Raw genomic sequence first — 22922 nt, 5'->3', positions numbered from 1 at the left:
TTCACTCATCCACACATTGAACAAATGGATATTGAGCATCTATAACGTGGAAGACATTCTTCTAAGCTCTGCAGATATTAAAAGAATGACAAAGTAATATTATGAACATTATGCAAATAAATTTGACAATTCAGATGAAGTGGGTAAAATTCCTTGAAAGAGAGAAATTACAAAAGCTCAATTAAGAAAGAACAAATAAGCTAAAAAGCCCTATATCTTAAAAACCAAAACAAAAGTCCTATTTAAAGACCTTACCGCAAAGAAAATTCCAGTCCCAATGGTTATACTGGTGAATTCTACCAAGTATTTTAGGAAAATTTAATACCAATTCTACACAAATTCTCCTCGAAAAATGAAGAGGAAGAACTATGTCCTCATTCTATAAAACTAACATTACCCTGAATCCAAAACCAGACAAAGGTATTACAAGAAAGAAAACTAGTGTCATGAAAATGGAGGTAAAAATTCTAAACTCTTCCTTCTTCTAAAGAAGTATTCTACATTACCACCTCCTGCCAAGGACCCCCCAACTCCTTTTCCTTCATTTACTCCCCTCCTCTCTGCCTCTCTCATTCTTCACTCCCTCCTTCCCTCCTCCTGGTTTCCTGAATGTCCTCAGGTCACAGAGCATCTTGAAAGAAAGCTAACATCTGAGCTCCTTAAACAGCATTCTAGTTTAATCTGTTGCTGACACCTGATAAGACATACAATTTACTTCCTTTTCTCCTCTTCTTCCTCACTATATGTTCAACAGGAGATTTTCTTTGGCTGAGAGAATAGATCCAAATCCATGTTTCAAATCAACATTCTGTCAAATGACTTTTTTATAAAATACAGTGCTTACTTTCTATTTGTCCATTTAATGTATTTTTTTCTCCTAGACCTGCAGCTCCAGATAAATCATCAACATAGTTCGGTAGTTGAATCTTGGAGGTACGCTGTTAAAATTAATATTAATAATGAGTTGCATAAAGATTTCCTGATCCCTTTCTAAGAAAATACCTGCGTTCCCTACCTTGTTAGTATTTTATTTAATTTCCTACTTTAAAAGCAATTAGACTTAAAAAACAAAATAAGCATATCCTGGAAACCCAAACATTTAAATAGAAAATTTCATATACACTCTTTAGAGCAAGCCTATCTTTTATCTTCAGTTGGCTTTTGACTCTGTAAACTGAGCATGATGGAAAGCCAGAGCAAATATTTTCACAGACAAAATACTGACTTACATGCAGATTTCAATGAAAAATTAACTTCAAAACAGCTAATTCCATTTTCCATTCCTCGACAGAAGAAGAGGACGTTTAAAAAAAGATATATTTTTATCTGTATAACTGAAATGCTTTGCAGTATACTTGAAACTAACATCACAAACTAACTACACTTCACTAAAAAATAAAATTAAAATATACATATTTAAATATATTCTTTAGTAAGTATATGTGCTATAAGTTTAAAATGTTTCTTAGGACAGATACTGTTTTTAGTATTAAAATAACAAATGTGGCATGAAAAGAAGCCTTGGGAGTCTGTCATGTTGAGTATTAACAGAACACTGTGGAAACTGCTACATTTCAGTAAACAAAGGCTTAGCAGAATCTAACTATTATTTGATAAAAGTTTTTTGATAGCGAAAATAGTTGAATAAAAGACCAAAGTAGAAAGAAAAACATTTATGTTTAAATTAACAGCAGAGAAATTTTAAATGTAGTTATGCAGCTCTTCAAAAAAGTACCATAAGCTTTACTTTACTTAGGGAAGAATAAGAACACTGTTTAGCGACCACCCGCATGTGCCAGGCCCTTATGATGCACATTCTCTTCTCTACACACAACAATAACAGTGATTCTAAGGACGGTTACCCACTTGCAGCTTCCTGGCCACTCCAAGATGCTTGAGCACTGTGATGAGCAGATGTGACCCGCTGTTCTGTCTGTCCGGAACATCCCTCCCCCGGACCTTCGTGTGACTGGCTCCTACCTGTCCATCAGCCTGGCAGCTTTGGTCACACTCAGCTCTTTTCTGACTACCTAAATTCCACCCTTACTCCACCCCCATCCTAACTACAAACTCCCCCAACTGTTGTCTAAACTAACGCTCTCCACGTTCCTTATATGAAGGACTTACTGTCCCTGATAAAGGGTTCCTATTTACTTCTTCTTCTGTTCCTGCCACTACAGCCTAACCCCTCAACTGCTACATTCAGTGTCTAACTGCCTGGTGCATAGCTGGTGTTCAGGAACAGGAATTTATTTAAGGTCAAAACATCTAAAATCCTCAGAGAGCTTCAAGTACCAAAGCACTACATACGAATCGGAGATGTCCGATAATAGTCTACCAACATTCAACATATCCCAAATGAGAAATCCCCGTGCCCGCTCTAACTTCCCATTTTATTGTCCTTCAGATTTTAAAAAAGTGTCCTCAACATTTCAGTAGGCCACTAGTGGCCACTGTGATCATTCTGTCTTACATTTCTATAGCACCCTTTACAGTTGACAATGTGTTCACATTTGTTACCACATTTTTGTTCATGACACATAACCTGAGAGGTAGGTATCAGTACCATGTTTTTGAACAAGGTCACTGACATTCAAATAAGTCAGATAAGTTTTTCCAAGATCCCACAGTGGGTCAGAACCAGGATGCTACGTCTGCTGACTTCAAGTACAGTGCTGTGCCACTAGGCAGGAGCTGCCGAGATCCAAGGGCTCAGGCTCTTCTTACCTCTTTCCACGCCTATCACCATGGAATAGGTCATCACTACCCTGCACTTAGCTTCCTTCAAGTCCGGTCGCCATAAAGGTACTCAGTACACGCTATTTTCCCTACCCAAAATGGGCTGTCCTCAGTAAAACATCACTAAACCAAACTCCTGGTATTTTAACCCCACATAGTTATTACTATTTCCCATGCTTTTGCTTTTCCTGAAATGTTCACTGCAGATCTACTTGACAATCCAAATATAATAGTACTTTCAAGTCACAGGCACTGTCTTCTCAAGGACAAAGTGGTTAAACAAACAAAAACACCATTTTTTTGTGGGTTTTTTTAGTACAAAACTGTTTCTCTCTGAATCTCACTAAGCATTTTACACACTCATTGATAACAAAGAAACAAACATCTGGTCACAGGCTGACCAAGAATTATTTTCTTTAGTTTTTAGAAAAGGTAACTTCAGAACCCAAATCGATTCCCTGTGACTTTCTAAGCCTTGGCTTTTGCACTACATACACCAGTTTCACTAGGTGAGTCTGGAAAATTAACAGAAGTGCTCTGCAGTGGTATGACATGTAGCACGGAATGACTTTACTAAGCGTGGGTTAAAATGAGGAAAAGATTTTGCTGGGCAAATGCAAAAGTGAGAAAGTGAAGTCAAAACATCCCTCCATTTATGTTTCAACATCACGCAATGCTCATATTTGAAAATAATAATAATAGAAGACAGTACCTCAAAAACCCAGGATGATTCTGCATCTTTCTTTTCTTTGAATCTTAATGCTGGTGTTGCATCTACAAAATGCAGTCACAGATACATTAATGAGAACACATACCACTGGGAAGTTTAAACATATATATAAGTCTATCTCGATTCATGAATATGTCAATAAAGTGGCAGAAAAGAATTTCAGAGGGTTGAAGCATTTTCTGGAAGAAAACTTGGTTGTAGTTGGGATATTTATGAAGGAAGATGGCAAAAGAAAAACACTTAAGAAGAAATGGATATCATATTTGGATCTACACATTTCAGATTTTTTACACTAGCTTTCTTTTTTTTTTTAATGGCAGTACCAGGAATTGAACCCAGGACCTCGTGCATGCTAGTCATGCGCTCTCCCACTGAGCTATACCCTCCCGCCTCCAACCATACTAGCTTTTAAGCAGAGAAGAAAACCCATAGATGCTCACTGACTTACCACCTTTGCCAATTTTGTGTGCTCCGTCAGTAGAAATCAATTTCCTATGATCTGCTTGCTCCTTTACAACACTGTTAATAGTCCAAGTGCTGTTCTCTTTTCCCCCAGTTTTTGGCTTTGTTGCTTCTTCCTATAAAAAAACAAAACGTAACAAAAATCCAACTTCAGAAAACATCATATTCCTACACTTGGTCATTCAATCAATCAGTCAGGAAGACAACATATATTTACTGTATCCATCAGATCATAGGCATTATCCTGGGAGAAGCTGGCAATATATATAAGACAGATTCTGCTCTATATTCTAGGGGAAGTAGAAACACATGAAAATGAATCAACACAGACAAGTATCATTCAACAGCTCTACACCAGAAGTGAACAGACACAGTAAGGGCACAAAGGAGAGAAGAGACTTGCTGCATGTCAATAGCTCAGGGAATGCTGGGAAGACCAGACTGTGTCTTAAAAGACAGACCCAGTGCAAAGAGCAGATGTGAAGGGGATTCTAAAAAGGGCAGCCTGAGCCAAAGGTCGAGGTGTTAAACAGCATGAGAAGTCACATGGAAAACTAGAACTCAGTTACTGGGGACAGAATGGAGAAACAAAATTTGCTAGATTAAATATAAGACATCACTTCATTAATTTAAATGTAAGGATTTCTAAAAAAAGAAGTAACTTCAAGTTAAAACTAACTTCCATAGGGAACTATATTCAGTATCTCACAAAAAAAACTGTAATGGAAAAGAAAACAAAAAGAATTAGATATATACATATATATGCATAACCAAATCACTTTACTGCACACCTGTAACTCATACAATACTGTACATCAACTACATTTGAATTAAAAAACAAACTTCTATAACCAAAAAGAAAAAAGGTGAGGATCAAATTTTCTTTCTGTTGTTCATAAAATCAGAACAGAAGAGTCTGAGCACTTTTTTCCATGAGCTGACTTTTCCTTCTCTTAATCTGAATTTGAGATGATTTCTCTCATAATTTGTACTATAGAGTTCCTGCTCTCACTTAACCCCACTATTTCTGCTGTGTTTGTATAATCATCTCTCATTTTGACACTTGTTTTATTTTAGTCTTAATGCAGAACCAGAGACAGAAATAAAGAAAAAAAAAAACCCTCTTTCCTCACAACTCTCTGATACCAAAATAAAAAGTGTCCAAGGGAAAAAAAAAAGATACATGCTACGTAGTTTTGGAACTGGAAGGCCCCAGGAAGAGGCCATCATTATCACAGTAAGTAGCTGTGTGCACTGAAGATGTCCCTGAGGCACGAGTATTATACAAGTGCCGTCAGTGTGGCTTTAAAAGTCAAAGAATCCTTATCCTTGGACAAGCTTCACACTTCCTCTGTTGTGGGAAAACTTTTCAAAGTACAGTTTTCCTGTCACGATCTATTTTCTAGTCCATTTTGCTTCAGCCTCATCTTCAGTATTTACCGAAGTAAAAAACAGAAAAAAATTCAACCTGTCATATTTTTATAAAATGGTTTACTCTGACTAACTTTCTAATACAAACATAAAACAATGATAGGCAGACCACTGCTAAATTTTAAGAGTAAATACTATGCAAAACTAAATTCAGAGCAGAAAAACTCATTTCACAAGAAAACACTTTACCTTGGGAGCAAGATCTAAGTCACCGTCCGATGGAGGCCTTGAATCATCAACATCATGTCTGGGTGAAATACTTTGGAGCAAAAATACACGTCAAAAATGAGTGAGTTCATTTCTTTAAACAAACGAAAGTGACAAAAGTCTATGCTGAGGGATAAGAAAGCAGATTTGGGAGCCAGGCTGCCTGCCTGATGGTTAAGTCACAGGTCAACTACTTGTTAACCATGGAATCATGGGTCAACTAGTCCCCTCCTTAAACCACAGCTGCCTAATTAACTAACAGTAAGCTGTAACAGCATAGCTACTCTGCAAAGCTGTTGTGGTGACTGTGCGAGGTAACAAATGTCAAGTACATATAACATGGTGTCTAACCCAGAGTAGGACACCCAACAAGCCTTGTTTCTTTCCTCTGTGTTCCCTTAGTCAACAGATTTTTAGAAATCCATAAAATCCTACCCGATGACGGAGATGTCTTCATACCTCGGTGAAAACTCAACCACTAAATCCGCTATTAAAGAAAAAAGTAAAATAGATTCTATATCAGCAATAGAAAAATACAGAATATTAGAAGTATAAGACCAATGTTTTGTTAAAAAGCATTCCTTTGGGACCACACCTAGAGACTACACACGAGTGAGTATTGAGTATACTCCTGGTAGGTAATTAATGCATAAAACCCACTTCCCTCCTTCATATTTATCAAAAAAAAAAAAAAGGGGGTGTTTATCCAAATTTGATATCTTAAAATGATCTGCTGTTTACAGGGACCAAAATCCCAACCAAACTTTATGAGACTCACAAAAAATGGTAATCGTTAGTAGAATCAGCATCATAAACTGACGTCAAGCTCACACAGCGTGGTGTTTCTGGACGACACCCATGGGACAAACCCACCCCGCCATTTGGCTTTGTCAGCCTCGTGTTATCTGGGCACGGTCATCCCTATTCGCTCACATACGGTCTAGGGCTGCTTTCACACTGCAATGGCAGACATGAGTGGATGTGACAGACACCACATGGCCTAAAATATTGACTCTCTGGCCCTTTACAGAAAAAGCTTGTGCATCCCTGCTTTATGTCATAACCAGGAAACCCTAAGACTCACATCGAATCTTCTTACTCTTCTGCTCAACATTCTTCAGTGGATCCATGCGGCTGCCATTGCTGGTTCCCAACTCGACAACCATTTCTTCTTCGTCTTTGCCGGACAACTGCAACTTTCCTTGGATGTTCTCTGCTCCCATATGAGAAGAAGGTAAAGAGAAATGATTGTTCTACAGTCATCACAGTAACTACATCTCCTTTCCCAGTGGCTGGTTTAGGAATGGGCACGTGATGTAGCCCAGCCAACAAGATGCTAGGGGAAGTCTACCGGAAGCATCTCTGCTTTCTTCCTAGTTAACAGAAAACACGCAGAGAGAAGCAGCCCTCCTCGCCTGCGGATACTGTCATGCGAGAAGATGACGCTTGGAGCTGCTGCTAATCAGCAGATCAGGAAAGGCGACATCAAACACCAGCAGCCTCACAGCTGAAGGACGGACAGCGTCTGGGATCCTGATGACATCACTGAACCTTCTAAACAACCCTGACTCCTGTTGCTGTAGCCACTGTTACTTAGGTCTTTTATTATTATTTGCAGCTGAAAGCACTCTGACAAATTTCCCAAGGTCTTCAGCAGACCTCCACCTTTCTATAGTACTAGAAAGGCTTTCAGAAGCATGCCTGAGCTAGGAAGTCACCTCGTTCCCAACCATTCCTACAGCATCCTTTTTGCACCACCAACATGAAACTCATAGATCCTGCAAAGTTCACTGGCACATCTTAGCCTTTGCACCGCTGTCCTTTCTGCCAAATGTAATCTTCAAAGATGTTCCGCCCACCAAACACTGCCCTTCTGCCTCCTTCCCTGGCAAACTTCTACTTGCTCTGCATGGCTTACCTGACATCCTACCCACTTTTAAAAAACTTCTTTCCTCACCATGGACTTAAAGTACTTGGCACATATTAAATACCAATAAAAAATATATAAAGACAGTTACAAAGTCCCCGTGGGCTCTGGGACACAGTAAGCACAGAATAAAGTAAAGCCAATCATAAAAATGGTGATGACAGTAACAAGCTCCCGGAGGCCAGGAGCTGTGCTTTTGACCTGTTTGCATTCTGTAACGTCAGAGTGGTGCTTAGTACCTAAAAGACACTTGATAGTCATCTGTTAAGTGGATAACTTAACAGATAAGAATGTTTTCTTTGAAAGTCCTGTTAAAAAAAATACAGACGTTAACCAGGGACAACTCTGTTGTGTTATGAGCACCTTGAAGACCAAAACTCTCTCTATTCCATCTTTGTATTTCCTACAACAGAAGTTCTTTGCTTGATCAAGGTCTACCAAGTTAAAGGTGCCCTCATACAGTTCAGACTGAACAGCACGTGAGGGGTCACACCTAGGCAACACAGTCTACTTTTTTTCTTTTATGTGAAGCACTTCTGTGCTTTTATTACAATTTGTTGAGTCCTGAGTTGTGCTATTTGAGTATTTATTATCACAATCTTTTAACTAATGGCAACAGAAAATCTTGTTCTAACAAAATTATAGTTTCATGACAAGTATCCCAAAAAAGAGAAGAAAACATCTGACTCTCATGAAGGCAACATGTCGCATTGTTTGCACTTCTGAGGAATGAAATCGGTAAGAGAGACCTTGTTGGTGTAATGATGCGAAAAGTAATCAGTGCTTCTCAACAAGGCACTGCTTTCCTGACTTCTGCACTATCACTAGGTATCTTTAAAAAACAGTCTCTTGTTAGTATGCTGCACACTGGCCCAGCTGTGCAGTTCTAATTGTTGGCCATTTGTTTATAGCACCAGGAAGGTATTGCCGAGCTCCCAGTTTTAAAGACAATCACTTTTTAGTGAGGCTAATCATAATCACTATGCAATAACTAGCATTCATTTACCCAATGTAATCCATTTGCTGTAAAAATTAAAGATCCAGTTCTGTAACAAGGCCAACTTGTTATAATGTTACAGGAAATGTACAACAAAGTAAAAAACCTGTTTTTCGTATCTACACAAAGATATAATATGGGATTTCAGGGGCCATGACTAAATAAATGAATTTCTTTTCAGACAATATTGTCCCAGATTTTAAGTTACCTACAATTAACTTCTCAATTCTGAATACTAGACCATTAAGAAAAAATTAATTAAAAAAACAAAAACATACATGAAATTTACACACTGGATTTCATCACTGCCCTTTCATTACCAAAAGTTCCTCAATCTTACTTCCTTATCTATGGTAGGCCCAACAACAGTAACTTATTACCAGAACTCTGTCCTAGGTCACTATTTTGAGGGGGAGTATTTGGTATCCTTCCGGCTCTGTAGTCGACAATCAGTCGGTAAAGGCTATGTATAAAAAAAGTGATAAATAAATATTACTACTTGAATACTAATATGAAAAACAATTATCAAATATATTAAATTCTTGGATTATTTCAGACAATATCAGAGGTAATACCAAAACTTCAATTGTCCCATATACTTCAAATTTGTACAATCTACAAACTTTTAAATTTAGCATGTGTAATTAAAAAAGAAAAAAAAGTAAGGTGAAGTAGTCATGAACTGAGGGCAGTACAGCTCAGTAAGTTAACTAGAGCGAGCCGGACATATGGAAAGTATCTCAAACTCAGAAGTCCCAGCTCTATAACCAACAGCTATTTGTTCCTGGAAAAGTTGCTTCTCTTCAGCTCAAAGTCTCCCTTTATAAAACTGGGATCTTACTGTCTTGTTAGGCAGTTAGTTATTAATACTCGTAAAAGTATTACGAAGATTTAATGAGGTAATGTATCCCCTAGATGCTCAGAAAATTAGTGGCAGAATGGAATAATTTCTTCCTGAACTTAAATGCTGGAACTATTTGAGAATCCCAAATAAAACCCTATGTGCGTTTTCTTTCATAGGTATAACATTTAAATGTGGCAGTTTTCAGAAAATGTTACAAATTACGGTGATTAGCTGTTCTTCGTGGTTTATAATTCAGGGCACCTCAGCTACTATAACTTGTAGTTAAACTTATTTATAAGTATATGACCTCATACAAGCATATGTATGAGAACTAAAGCTGTCACGCTGAAGTTTACGTGTCGATCACCACGAAGACCGCGCAAACTGGATCAGCACAGGCATCCCGGGAGCAGAGGTCAATCACGACCCGACTGCAGGACCAGTTTCTTTTTCCTTTTCTTCTTTTAAAATTTTATTAAAGGTCTTTAGACAGCAACATCCAGACCCCAGGCTCAGCTGCCAAGGAGATCCTGTTAAAGCTAGTTTTAGTACCAATGCTGCAGCAACAGAATCAAGGGAAACAAGAGAACGATTAGAATGCCCTTGCCCTGCCCCAATGCCTTCTGGGAGAGGACTGTCACTGTGATCTTAGGGGATCCCTTAGGTTCCTGGAAAATTCAAGAGGAAGATTAGAGGAGAAAGTCCCCAAAGGAAAATGCAGGATTTTCTGCTCTACGAGACATTTCAAGACCCAAATAACTAGTTAGAAAAATCAGGTATGTGACATTATTTGTACCCCATGCATAGGGGTTACACTGGAATGAAATGGAGAACAGTAGGACCCTAAGGATAAAGGTCTTACGAACCCCGAGATAAAGAGCCCTGTGCCCACTGCTCCATCTCACTAGTCTGGCCTTTTGCTGGTTTCCAGCTGATGATGTGAAGGGTCTCACTGCCATCCCCAAAGTGCCTGCTCCCAACTAGGAACTCTCACCTGTCACATTACAAGTAACAGCTAGGTCATTTCCAACCTCAGTTTAGAGATAACTGGCACTTTAATGTAAACACTTACTGTTTAAAGCCATTATTACAGGCATATCGTCCAGCAAACCATCCATGTACATCTAGCAAATCGGTATTAACACGTTTCTCAAGCAGCAGTTTGACTATGTCCGGTGAGTCATGATGTACGGCAAGCATGAGTGCTGATCTAAAATAAGAGAGACAGCTTCACCCTTAGGAACTTAGTTAGTGCAACTCAGACAGTTAATTTGATCTATTTTACCAAGTTAATATCCTGCCCACCCCTGGAGAACTGACCATTTACATGCTCGAGTGCTCATCTTTGCAAATTACCTCCAAGGCCAAAATGGAGGGGCAGAAAAGAAGCCTCCTGTCCTACTTGGGTAGCACATAGTAGAAGTTGCTAATTTAAAGTCGTCTGATGGACAAGAAAGGATGCTGAGGTCACTTATCTGAAGTAGGTAAAGATTTAAATAAAGGATTCCCCATTTCTTCCCTCGTCTGAAATATAATACTTTAAAATCAGCTAGAGGTCAGGTAAGGAGAAGCTGTTTGCAGGCTGAAAACAGTAATATGAATAAAAGTGGCAATAAAAATAGTCACGGCTGCAGTTAATCACGCTGAGAAGCATGTGCCCGGCACTAACCTGAACATCTACACATGGACTTTCTTAGGCACAACCCCCCCTGAAGGATGTACGACGACCCTCCTTTACGTGCCAGGAAGCATACTGGTTGGTGATAAGTCATGTCCCCCAGGTAACACACCTGGCCAGCAGGAGAGCTGGGAATTCAACCTCATCTGACTCTAAAGCCCAGCTCTTTCCTCTCTATCACCCACCAATGACTTGTCTTCTTTAAAGGGAATGTTTATTCAATAATTAAAGCTATTTTTCTTCCTTCTACCATTATCAATTAAAAATAGCAACATCAAAATGTACTAGAAATGAAAAAGGATAAAAACTGATGAGCCCACAGTATCTGGTAATAGTTACTCTCTTAGTGATACTCACTTAGTGATAACCTAATAACATCAGTATCCTTCAAAGAAAGTAATTTAAAGCAGAGTCATCCAAAAAGCAAAACAAACTCCTCTTTGTTTAATATGCATCTTTTAAGAAAAAAATATATACCAAGAAGAGGTTAAAACAAATTATAAAAGAATGAAGAAATTCAACACTGTCTCATAAGGTAAATTAAAACTAGAGTCCATACTAATAAAACTAAAATGAAACCCCTGAACTATTTTAAGATCGTATGACCAAAAAAATCAGGTTGCAAATAACATCAGTCACTATCATAAAGGAAGGTGAATCCTGCTGCATACTGTTCTTCGTGACACCAGGCAGAGTAATTGCTTTTCTACCTAACTGATGATGTGTTGATTCTGTTAATCCTCTTCTTATTAAGTTAATCTTTCTGATTGGCTGTTACTACTTTAGAACAACATTAAGATTTAAAATAAAAGAGAGAGAGAGAGAGAACACACTATTGTACCTTTGCAGCTTGTCGACTGCATGTACATTTGCCCCGTTCGCTATCAAAAATTTGACCATTTCTTCTCTGTTCTCCCTGATGGCGAGTAAAAGTGGTGTGTATTTATACTGTAAAATAGTAAAAACAGTTGACAATGTGTAAAATTACATATAAATTTCAAAACTGAGTTTAAAAACTTGTCTCTGAACTTAAACATACACTATAAAGTAAATAAAAAGTAGCCCCTTCCTCCTTGCCCCTCTGTGCTCCTTCTCTTTAAAAGGTTCCTCCTTGACCTCCTCGAAAGTTTCCCTGTGAAGTCATTCTCTTGAAACTCACTTCAGACATTTGCTGGTTCCAAGAACCTTCGCTTCTATCGCAGTGTGTATCAGGCATTCTCTAGTTACCTTACTGCTCAACTACTACTCCCGACACTCTAAACACTGCTCCAGAGAGAACCATTCAGCTACTGAATCAACTACATCTCTAAGGAGCCACGCTGAGGAGAAAGATACCATACTGTCTGCAGCATGCATAACCTATCCAATTACAACTACGACTAATCTCATAAAGCTTGCAGACATTCCAATGGGAATATGACTATTTCCATGTAAAGAAAAAGTTTTTCTTAAACCAACTTATAAATTCTAACTTGAGAAATTCCACCCCGCTGTTAAGGGATTATTATAAAATATGAAGTAGACTATAAATTAATATAGACTGTCTTTAAAATCTCGAAATATATACCAAAATATACCACAGGAATTGTAAATTCAAATGCTTACAGAGGCAACATAGGTGGCCCGAGTAAGTGAAGGTCACAAGTGAGGACAGCAAACTGGAGAACACATGCCCCACCAAGAAGAGGCCACCTCTGCAGAGCAGACCACATAGGAGCCTGGGCTCAAGGGGGACCAGATCTGAAGTGTAGATTTCTGCACAAGTCTCCTAAATTTGAAATGTTGACTCAATGTGTGGAGACAAACTGAACATATCCGGGGCCACGTTTAGTCTATAGCCCACTTGTGTTTTTATGTTTGCTGTGTTTCCAAACAGTTGGGTATAAATCAAGTATTTGTATGTAAAACCTTGCCTTTCTTTAGAATCATACGTCTTACACACAAAAACACTGGGCCCCAACATGTAATAAAAATTGTGATTAAGACTCATAATACCCACTTCAAGAATTTTTCCAATGCCTACTAAAACTACAATCTATCTGTATCAAATTCTCCCTGATTGTTAACCAAATGGATAATTAGGATTAAGAGGTAGAAACAATCAGGCATAAAATAAGGTACAAGGATGTATTGCACAACATGGGGAATAGAGCCAATAGTTTATAATAACCATAAGTGGAGCATAACCCTTAAAATTTTGTGAAACACTCAACTGTATACCTGTAACATATACTATAGTACATCGACTATACCTCAATTAAAAAAATATATTGTAAAATAAATACATTTTACAAAGGCTCATAATACCCGCTTCAAGAATTTTTCCAGTGCCTACTAAAAATACAATCTACCTGTATCTAATTCTCCCCAATTGTTAATCAAATGGATAATTAGTTCATGAGATGGCTGAAACTAAATTATTAAAACAATTCCAATTTGTTACTAATGTCATGGGTCTTGATGTTTAAAACTGCTATCTTGCATGGTATACTTATATATAATGGAATACAACTCAGCCATAAAAAAGAATGAAATAATGCCATTTGCAGCAACATGGAAGGACTTAGAGATTATCATACTGAGTGAGGTCAGAAAGTGAAAGACAAATCCCATAGGATATCACTTAATATGTGGATTCTAAAAATGCGATACAAATGAACTTATTTACAAAACAGAAATAGACTCACAGACATAGAAAACAAATTGATGGTTACCAAAGGGGAAAGGGGGTGGGAGAGGAATAAATTAGCAGTTTTGGACTAGCAGATACAAATTACTATATATAAAATAGATGAACAACAAGGTCCTACTGTATATACTACAAGGAACTATACTCAGTATCCTGTAATAAGCCATAATGGAAAAGAGTATGAATATTTGTATATATATATAATTGAATAAAAATATATATATAACTGAATAAGAATATATATAACTGATAGGAATATATATAACAGAATAAGAATAAATATATACACAACTGAATAATATATACAACTGAATAAGAATATATACAACTGAATAAGAATATATACAACTGAATAAGAATAAGAATACATATAACTGAGTAAGAATAAATATAACTGAATAAGAATATATATGTAACTAAGAATGTATATACAACTGAATACGAATATATATGACTGAATAAGAATATATATATATATATATAACTGAATCACTTTGCTGTACACCAGAAACTATCACAACACTGTAAATCAATTACACTTTAATTTAAAAATAACTGTCATCTTGATTATGCTAGGGCTCACTGAATCTAACAGATATATTGCAAGAGTCCGTCACACAGCTTTAACCAAAAGAAGGCTCATGATTTCCTATTATTGCAATCAGAAAAACCCTGTTGACCTAATGACCTGGATGGGAACAAAAGGTGCAAAATCTTTAAAGGGTCCGACTCTACTTGTTGAATCACTCACCACAAGCAAGTTTCTAAGACTGTCTGAGAGCCACTGAATCATCAGTGGTTAGAAGGGAAAAGGAGCTATTCTTCCAGGCAATAGATACTGCCAGTAATATTGCCAATAAACTCCTCAATCACAGAGGAAGAGACGGATAAAAGTCAGGCTAACACGGCTGGAAAGCAGAGCACTGAAAGCAGCAGCATCTATCAAACCCCCGCTCTTCCAGAGATGTCTTATTTTTGAGATCTGTGAATTTACATGTATTACACGAATCCATTCAATAGTCCTTAACCAAGGGTTGTATCAGAATCTCAGGGAAGTATTTCTAAATACCTGTGTCTAGACCTGAGTACATTTATTCAATCAAAATCTTCAAGGGAGAGCCAGGAGAAAAAGCAGGAGGACCAGCTTCGCCATCACTTGCTCCCCACCCACAGCCACAGCCCTGCAGGGGAGCTGCACCCGGCTGAGCGTGGAAGCCCCCAAGGTGAAGGTGTACGTGGAGGGCCATGTGGCCACCAGCACAAACAAATGCCCCTGCTGGCTGGCTGTCAAACAGGACCTGACCTCACTCGCCCAGATTCGAGAACCTGGGATCCTGGGGGGCTCAGGACCTGTGGCTTGCTGCCTCCCCTGCCCAGGTGCAGTCACCCAGCTCCCCCTGCTGGGTTCTGGGTTCCTTCCTCCTCCCACCCATCGCCAGGCAGGCAGCCAGCCCCTGCCATCACTTCACTCCCCGCAAGCCTTCATCTTCTGTAGGCTCTGAGCCTACCACCCACTCCCAGCCACTTCCTAATGGGACGTTGGCTGGGAGACAGAGCTCTGCCCTTTCTGTGGGCACTACCTCTAGCCTCTGGCCTTGGCTTTGGAGTTGTTTCCATGATAACAGGGCCTGATGTATTGTATTCAGTACACATATTACTATAAATAAAACACCCATAGCTAGAAAAGACCCTGTATTTCAAATATCTTGTAAATAAAGTCAGTTGAGCTATACCTTGTTTATCGCCTCGATATTTGCCTTATAGCGGAGCAGCTTTGCTGCAATTGACGTATCTTCAGCCAAGACGGCGTAATGGAGAGCAGTGTTTTGACGGTCGTCCACAAGATTTGGGTCAGCTCCGTGTTCCAGCAGGACAGTGACACATAGTTCTTTCCGGCATTGTACAGCCTGTTGGTATCATGCCAAGAAACAGACTGTAAGTGCTAGGCATTCCAAGTGAACATTCCTCAAGTTTCAGCAGTTCGTTATATTTAAAACAAATTCATTTTTATTCTAAGTAATTAAATCAAATCAACCTCACGTGGACACGGTTGGCTGCTACACACCTTGATGAGAGCTGTCTTGCCTTCCTCGTCACGAGCACCCAGATCACACTTCCACTGGATAAGGAGAGCCACCACTGATGACTGGCCGCTGGTGCAGGCTAAGTGTAGGGCAGTCCTGCGAACGTGAGAGGACTGTTTAGGAAATTAGAGCGTACTAGTTCAAAGATACAGTTACTCACGTAATTGTAAACATTCAACAGCACGCTATTCCTACCCCTTTAAAACTAACATTTAGTCTTCTTATCTTAGTTCTTTCTATGGGGAAAGAACAGTATTTATTAGCTCTTATTACTCACCACATTAATGGAAGAACTACCTGTTTGAATAGAAAGGGCTTGCCGTTGAGATTCAGCTCACCTTGGGTCTGACTTCTACTTTAACACTGTCCCTTATTAGCTCTCACTTAGCCTGTCTGTGCCTCAATTTCCTCATCAACAAAATGGGCATGAAGGAGTAGTTATCTTACAGGACCCCACTGTGATGCTTAAATGAAAAGCTATGCAAGGTGTCTGGCAGTTCCTTGCACAAAATAACAGCTCAAAAATCGTTAGGTAATACTGTAATTGTTACCGTTACTATTTTACAAAGATAACATTTCAATTAAGTAAAATGATAGTGTATCTACTTTGTTGCTGCAAGGATGAGAGAGAACACTGTACTTCAATGATTCTAACATGCTCATTGTCTCACACTTCAACATCTCTGACATGGGAAGGCAATTTAAAACTCATGTCTTACAACCAGAGTTGGCAGCTCCTCCCAGGCCCGCCCCGCCCCGCCGCTGTTACCTGTTCTTCCTGTCTCTGCTGTCTACATTTTTCTTACGTGACAGCAACTCCTCCACTGTACAACTGGCACCTAAATATGCGGCTCTGTGCAACTCCTTTAGCTCACTCTTATGGACATGATACCCAGGCACGGGCTTCTCACAAACCCTGCGCTCTCTCTGACGGGCGCTGAAGCCCACCCAGCTCACGAATTTAGCAAGTCTCTTCTTCATCTGGCTTATTGCCTTCCGACACCACTCACTTCCCTCCTGGTCTCTTGCCGCCTCCCGATCTCAGCGCTGGCGCTACAGAAGAGCCACAGAGGTCTCGCTGCCACACCTTGGCTGCAAAGCTCAGCGGCTCGGAATGTTTCGTCCGGAACAGTCGTAGCCTAGCAACAGCACTGACCCTCAACTGTCCCTCAACTGTCCCTCCAGAGCCAGTGGCCCTGTGAGTGCGCACAGAGGCCCGGAGACCCAGTGTGCCCGGTGCGCACGTGGGAGCCTAAGGCATTTCAAAACCCTGCAATTGCTTGTGGGCCACTGGATTCCCTTCAAATGCTGGTGCTAGGTGGCTGAGTGTTTTGGGACATTTCCACAAGTGAGGCTTGCCCCTGAGAAAGCCATGTTTGTACGCAACTGTGGTTAGAGTGGGGTGGAACCACAGGATGCTGAAGGCCTAGTCCCCCAGAGAGCTCCCCACCAAACATCTCTACATCTCCTTATCCCTCAGTTCATTCCTTTCCACATCCCTCTGGGCCCCAGCCAGTCTCCAGGGAATTTAGCAGATGCAAACAGCAAAAAGCTGTTTTCACGGTTTCAGAGATTGTGGCAATATGTATCATTAAGTACAAACTTGAGAAACCAACACACGCTCTCCAGATGAAATGAAAACGTGTTTACGCATGTCTGCTGACCCTGCTCTGTGGCTCAGCCTTATGTTTACACGCTTTCACTTTATTTTATTTTTTGCTTTTATTTCCACCAAGTAAATCTTTAATCAATCAAAGATTTATTTGGGAGCATGGTATAACATTTGACAACTTTTTAATCACGTAACTATGAAAGCACCACATCAGTTACTCAGCGAGGCCACGCTGCTGGCTGACCACTTGCAGGAGGTGGGGAAGGCAGGGCAGGCCTCTTCTTCCTGCCAAACTCCATCCTTCCTCCCTCAGCTGGCTAATTATGGTTTCTGGCCCTGCCAGGATCAAAACTGCAGGGGGCGGTAGAGCTCCTAAGTGGCTGACACTCCTGGGAGCTGGTCTTGAGTGGACTCAACCTGGCAAGTGTTTTGAAGCTGACTCAGGGGCATTTCTGGGCCCACACCTGCCGTCACCTGCAACTCCCCTCACCTAAGTGAATGTGGTGTTACTAATTTACCCTTTTAATCTATCTTTTCTATTAACATACACCGTTATTTCCCTCATCTTAAAAAAAAAAGATGCGTTCACCCTCCAGCTGCGGCTCATCTCTCTGCTCTCCGGCACACACGCCTCCTGCCCCTGCAAAGGAGCTGTTCCCATTGGCTTCCTCTGATTCCTCTCATTTTCCATCCAAGCAAGCATGTCCACTGAACTGCAACTGCTCATGACAGGGTCACCCACCACCCACCAGGTGCTGACTCCACGGGGAGCTCTCAGTCCTCTCCTCACACGGCCCGGCAGCCACACTTCCCACCGCTGCTCTCCCCGACTTCCTCAAGCCCTTTCCTCACGGGGCTTCCCGGGTCTCAGGCTGCTCTGATTTCCTCCCACGGCCCTGGCCGGTCTTCTCAGTCCCAGCCCCTGAATGCTGGCACACAGCACCCCTGAGGCTCAGTCTTCTGGCCTCTACTACTTTCTGCTGCTGCCCCCATCAGCCTTAGTGCTTTATGTATTCTCTACAAGTTGACAACTTCCAAACTGCTATTTCCAATCTAGACCTCCCTCCTGTATTCCAGACTCAAATACCCATTGCCTCTCAATGTCATCTCTTGGAAGTTTAATAGGACTTCTCCTGGGCCGGCCCTCCCCTGGGCCTGCCCTCACCTGTGCCTCCCCTCTGCTAGGCCTGCCCTCTCCTGGACCTTCCCTGTCCTAGGGCTGCACTCTCCTGGGTGTACCCTCACCTGAGCATGACATGTAATTTGCCTGCCCTCTCTTGGGCCTGCCCACAACTGGGCCTGCCCTCTCCTGGGCCTGCCGTCACCTGGGCCTGCCGTCACCTGGTCCTGCCCTCACCAGGGCCTGCCCTCTCATGGACCTGCCCTTTCCTGTGCCTGCCGTCAACTGTGCCTGAACACACCTGGTCCTGCCCTTCGACCTGCCCTCTCCTGGGCCTGCTCTCACCTGGTCCTCCCCACTATCTCCTGGGCTTCCCCTCACCTGGGCCTGCCATGTCCTTTGCCTGCCCTCCCCGGGCCTGCCCTCTCCTCGTCTTGCCCTCTCTCTCCTGGGGAAGTAAGCCAGAAAGAGAAAGAAAAATACAATATGAGGTTGCTCATATGTGGAATCTTAAAAAAATAAAATTAAATGAATACAAAACAGTAAGAGACTCATAGACATAGAATACAAACTTGTGGTTGCCAAGGGGGTGGGGGGTGGGAAAGGACAGACTGGGAGTTCAAAATTTGCAGGTACTGACAGGCATATGCAGAATAGATAAACAAGATTATACTGTATAGCACAGGGAAATATATACAAGATCTTATGGTAGCTCAGAACGAAAAAGAATGTGACAATGAATATATGTATGTTCATGTGTAAGTGAAAAATTGTGCTCTGCACTGGAAATTGACACAATATTGTAAACTGGCTATCTTTCCATTTAAAAAAACAAAAAGGATGAAATTCTGACATGTGCCACAACATGGACCAATCTTGAAAACGTAATACTAAATGTAATAAGCTAGACAAAAAGGGACAAATGTGGCTTGATTCCACTTATACGAGATACACAGAATAATCAAATTCAGAAAAGAGAATGCTTAACGGGGCTGCGTCGGGAGGAGGGATGGGGAGTAACTGTCTAAGGGGCACAGAGTTTCAGTTTGGGAAGCTGACATGGTTCTGGAGATGGATGGTGGTGGACTGCACAAAAATGTGAATGTACTTATCACCACTGAACTGAATACTTAAAAATGGCTACAATAGTGAATTTTATGTTATGTACATTGTACCACAATTTTATAAAATCAGTAATTTTTTATTATCAAGGAATATCATGGAAACTATGTGTCTGTGACAGACTTAAAATTCTAAACTATGAAACTTTGCTGCATTGTGCTAAAATTATATAAATTCAACACAGAAAAACTGGCTACTACTTACTGATTAGAAGCCCACTTTGCTGTTGTTCAGCACATTATAGTAATTTTTAGGGTAGTATGTACCTCATTTATAATAACCAAAACACAAGTACAAAAACATAGCCAAAAACTTCATCAGGATCAGTGAAGAGCACCCAAGTTCCTGTACAACAACCTCTCCTGACAATTAGCAGCACAAAATCACAACGGTTTCTTTCACTTCCTACTAGAAGCCCTTGAAAACAAAGAGAAAATTGGGATCACTATTAAAGTGGATGAACAGTAACTATGCAGGTCAATGTATTACTGTTTAACAGATACAGTTATCATTCAACATTTTTTAAAACGTGGGGTCCACGGAAAAACAAATCATCAATTATACTCAAGAACTGACGTTCATCTTGATGTGCTCTCTCTGGAAGCTTGCTTTGCAGTCTCTAGGAGGTGAAAGGAACACTTTATATCTCTCATCCATCAATATCTGAATTAACATATTTTAAAGATAAAACCCAAGAAACAACAAAGTTATTAAGAGTGATCTCTGTCATTTAGATGAGACTTGCTCTGTATACAGAAAGCATCACTAGTTGCACTGGAACAGGTTCAAAATACCAAATATCACCAACTGTGCCCCACTTTCGCTTCCGTTGTGCCACCACAGTCAATCATGACGTTCTTTAGGCAAAGCAATGAAGATTACGATTAACCCAAACTTACAGTAAGGGAGTAAAATTCATACTGGGTTATGAGAAAGAGGGATGGGTGGGAATAAAAAGGACATGACAGGTCTATCGTGACACCATAGTGCACAGCCTCGGGTGTGGCCTCTCCTCAACACGCAGCTGCAGGATCCCCTACTCTGCTGAATTCTGGATTCTTACACCCCCTTAACTGATGTTCCAAAGGCTTCTTAATACAAGCTGAAGCTGATCTTCATCTACCCCTTCTACCCAAATCTGCTCCTTTCCCTGAGGTTCCTCACAGGCTCATGTTAAGCTGAAGTTCAGAGTCATCATTAATCCCCTCTCCTTCACCCCATACCACATTCAAATGATCAGTAAGTTCTCAAATCCACCTCCTCTCACTCCACGACCACTGCCACGCCCAGCTCACGTCCTCACTGAGTCACACCTGTACTACTGCAGTACCCCCCAAGTGCTCTCTGCTTCCGGTGTTCCCTCCCCCTTCCCCACCCTCCTCTCATAGATCCTCCTAGGGTCCACAGGGCAGTCTTTATGAAACATAGTATCACATCAGCTCCTTGTTTAGAAACCTTCAGTTGATCCTGTGTGAAATCATAACCAGTTCCAATTCTTTACAGCACATCTTACAAAATCTTTCCAAATCTGGACCTAACTTCTGTCTCTAGCCTGACCTGCCTATACATGGACAGTTGTGCCCCCGCAGGGCTGCCGGTTCCTCTCCTACAAGCTCGTATTTCTTCACGTCCCTGTGCCTTTGCAAATGGCCATCTCACTCCCTGGGAGGACCTCCCGCTTCCCCACTCCCTATCCACGCCACGAGTACTTTTACTTACCCTTTAAAATTAGACTCATGATATCATCAACAAAGAAATTGCAAGGGAAAAAAGAGATGTCGGGGTAATGCAGAGACTGAAAGAGGGTAAGAGCCTACACAAATGCTCTGTGGAATAGTTTTCCTGGCCTGTTTCACACATACGGCTAGAAAAAAACAAGAAGCCAATAGGAACCATTTTTTTAAATTAAAAACAGGACATCCCTAATCTATTCCTAGCTAGGTGACAATGTTTAAAACCTGATACATAACACTTCACACCCATGACGATGGCTACCATCAAGAAAACAGGAAACAATATGCGTTGGTGAGGATGTGGAGAAGCTGAAACCCTGGTGCAATGCCGGTGAGAATGTAAAGTGATGCAGCCATTATGCAAAATGGTACGGTGGTCCCTGAGACAATTAAAAATACAATTACCATTTAATCCAGCAATATCATTTCTCAGTATATATCCCGAAAAATTGAAAGGACTCAGAAAGTATTTGCACACTCATGTTCGTAGCAGTGTTATTCACACGAGTCAAAAGGTGGGAGCAACCCAAGTGTCCGTGGATGGATAGATGGAAAAACTAAATGTGGTGTATACATAAAGTGGAGTGTTACTTAGCTTTAAAAAATGAATGAAATTGTTATGTGCCACAACACGGATAAATCTTGAAGATCTTATGGTTTAAGTGCAATAAGCTAGAAACAAAGAGGACAAATACTGGGGAGGGTATAGCCCAGTGGTAGAGCGCACGCCTAGCGTTCACAAGTCCTGGGTTCAATCCCCAGGAACTTCTCTAAAAATAAACAAACCTAATTACCTATCACCACCAAAACAAAAAACAAAAAACAAAAAACAAAAAACAAACACAAACACTGTTCGGTTCCTCTTATATGAAGTATCTAGAGTAATCAAATGCATAGAGTCTAAAGTAGAATGGTGGTTACCAGGGGCAGGGAAGAATGGGAGTAATTGCCTAATGAGTTTGGGAAGTTCAAAAAGATCTGCAGATGGAAGGTGGTGATGGCTGCAGAACAATGTGAATGTACTTAATGGTAATAAATTTTATTTTACAACAATTGAATAGAAAAAAATTTTTGAAAAACTGGTAGGACAAACTGTTGGCGAGAATGCGGAACCACCACAGCTCTCATACATCACTGGTGGAACGTGAAATACCACAATCACTTTGGGAAAATGCCTGCTAATTGCTTACAAAACTGAACCGATGCCTACCCTGCCATATCCCAGCCCCACTCCTTGGCAGTGACTGCAGGGGAAGGAGAGCATTTCCGTACAAGCGTGGTCACAGCAACTGTACTCGGAATAGTCAGAAGCTGGAACTAGCCCGGGTGCCAGTCACCAGGAGAACGGTGAAGCGGTGCTGTCTTCCTACAGTTCAACAGTGCGCAGCAGTAACAGGCACAAGGACTGACACGTGCAGTGACAGAGATAAGCCTCAAAACCATTACGCTGAGTGAAAGGAGAATTCTACTAGAGTAGCTACTGAACGACTTCACTAATATGAATGCATAAAACAGGCAAAACTCATCCACAATGAAAAAAACCCCAA

The 22922-nt window shown here is 40.8% G+C and overlaps 1 protein-coding gene across 1 annotated transcript in view; it reads right to left on the bottom strand.

Moving 5' to 3' along the window:
* Positions 1-20257, bottom strand: part of LOC141574266 (ankyrin repeat domain-containing protein 26-like) — a 41952-nt gene extending 21695 nt beyond the window's left edge. Inside the window, exons 1-13 of the mRNA XM_074348995.1 lie at positions 20219-20257; positions 18902-18968; positions 15770-15884; positions 15438-15611; positions 11857-11963; positions 10410-10547; positions 8874-8956; positions 6654-6782; positions 6005-6056; positions 5552-5621; positions 3918-4047; positions 3452-3513; positions 845-938 (exon numbers count right to left, since the gene is read on the bottom strand). Of these exons, the coding sequence (XP_074205096.1) occupies positions 845-938; positions 3452-3513; positions 3918-4047; positions 5552-5621; positions 6005-6056; positions 6654-6782; positions 8874-8956; positions 10410-10547; positions 11857-11915 (817 nt within the window). The 5' untranslated portion in view covers positions 11916-11963; positions 15438-15611; positions 15770-15884; positions 18902-18968; positions 20219-20257. The remainder of the gene's footprint in view (positions 1-844; positions 939-3451; positions 3514-3917; positions 4048-5551; positions 5622-6004; positions 6057-6653; positions 6783-8873; positions 8957-10409; positions 10548-11856; positions 11964-15437; positions 15612-15769; positions 15885-18901; positions 18969-20218) is intronic.
* Between the last annotated feature and the right edge of the window lie 2665 nt (positions 20258-22922).

Source organism: Camelus bactrianus, chromosome 20, assembly GCF_048773025.1.
Source record: "Camelus bactrianus isolate YW-2024 breed Bactrian camel chromosome 20, ASM4877302v1, whole genome shotgun sequence".
In the NCBI taxonomy this organism is placed as follows: Eukaryota; Metazoa; Chordata; class Mammalia; order Artiodactyla; family Camelidae; genus Camelus; species Camelus bactrianus.
This window is presented reverse-complemented; position numbering and strand designations above follow the sequence as displayed.